Source organism: Manacus vitellinus, unplaced genomic scaffold, assembly GCF_001715985.3.
Source record: "Manacus vitellinus isolate BGI_N305 unplaced genomic scaffold, ASM171598v3 scaffold_52_pilon, whole genome shotgun sequence".
NCBI classification, from domain to species: domain Eukaryota; kingdom Metazoa; phylum Chordata; class Aves; order Passeriformes; family Pipridae; genus Manacus; species Manacus vitellinus.
Window position 1 is genome coordinate 1,018,545 of NW_021940628.1, and position 866 is coordinate 1,019,410.

General features: G+C 64.3%; 1 protein-coding gene across 1 annotated transcript in view; it reads left to right on the forward strand.

Moving 5' to 3' along the window:
• The window catches only part of AHDC1 (AT-hook DNA binding motif containing 1), a 57,365-nt gene that overhangs the window by 51,209 nt on the left and 5,290 nt on the right, over positions 1–866 (forward strand). The window contains exons 2-3 of the mRNA XM_029963025.1: positions 106–146; positions 693–840. Of these exons, the coding sequence (XP_029818885.1) occupies positions 106–146; positions 693–840 (189 nt within the window). The remainder of the gene's footprint in view (positions 1–105; positions 147–692; positions 841–866) is intronic.

Below are 866 nucleotides of genomic sequence, written 5' to 3' on the forward strand. Positions count from 1 at the left end.
GATCAGCCCCTGGTATGGCCCGTGGAGGGACTGGCATGGGGGTGGTGGGCACCCAAGTGTCCCCTCCTCACGTGGGGTTAACCCTGCACACCCCTTCCTTTGCAGAGAGCTCAAGTGCAATAGCAGGAGCAGCAGCAAAGCCGAAGGTAAGTCCCAGCCCTGGCACCTCGACCTCCTCCAGCACCCCAAAATCTGCCCTATGGCAGAATGGGGCAGCCCAGACCTTGGAGGGGGCTCTGTGCCAGGGGCTGGCACAGGTGGTCCTGGTGTGGGGAGGGTATCCAGCCCCCCTGAGCTGGGAAAGGTATTCAGCCCCTTTTGAACTGCAGAGAGGGCCAGACTCCCTGAGTTGGGGAGGTCATCCAGCCCCCCTTGAGCTGTGGGAAGTTGGGCAGACCCCTGAGTTGAGGAGGTCATCCGGCTCCCCTTGAGCTGGGAAGGATGTCCAGACCCCTGTGAGTTGTGGTGGGCAGACCCCTGAGCTGGGGAGGGGGGAAGCCCCCATTTTCCCAGCTGGAGACAGTGGGGACATATTCCCACAGTGCCAGTCAGGTCCTCGCTGGCGACAGGGCAGGGATGAGCTGGGGGATGGACGTGGGGCCCCATCCCTGAGAACAGCGGGGATGGAGCGAGGCTGCTTTCAGGCGGCAGTGCCCACAGAGCCTCACTGTCCCCTTCTCTGCCGCCCACAGGTCCCGGTGTCACCTTCCCTGACCCCCATGTCAGCAACTGCCTGGCCAAGCGGCACGCGGGGGAGGAGGAGGTCAGGATGCGCGTGAAGCCCCCGGGCCCAGTGGTAACGACCAGCGTTGTGCGTGGCTCGCCCGACTACGTCCGAGAGCCCAAATTCTACCCCCCGGGACACC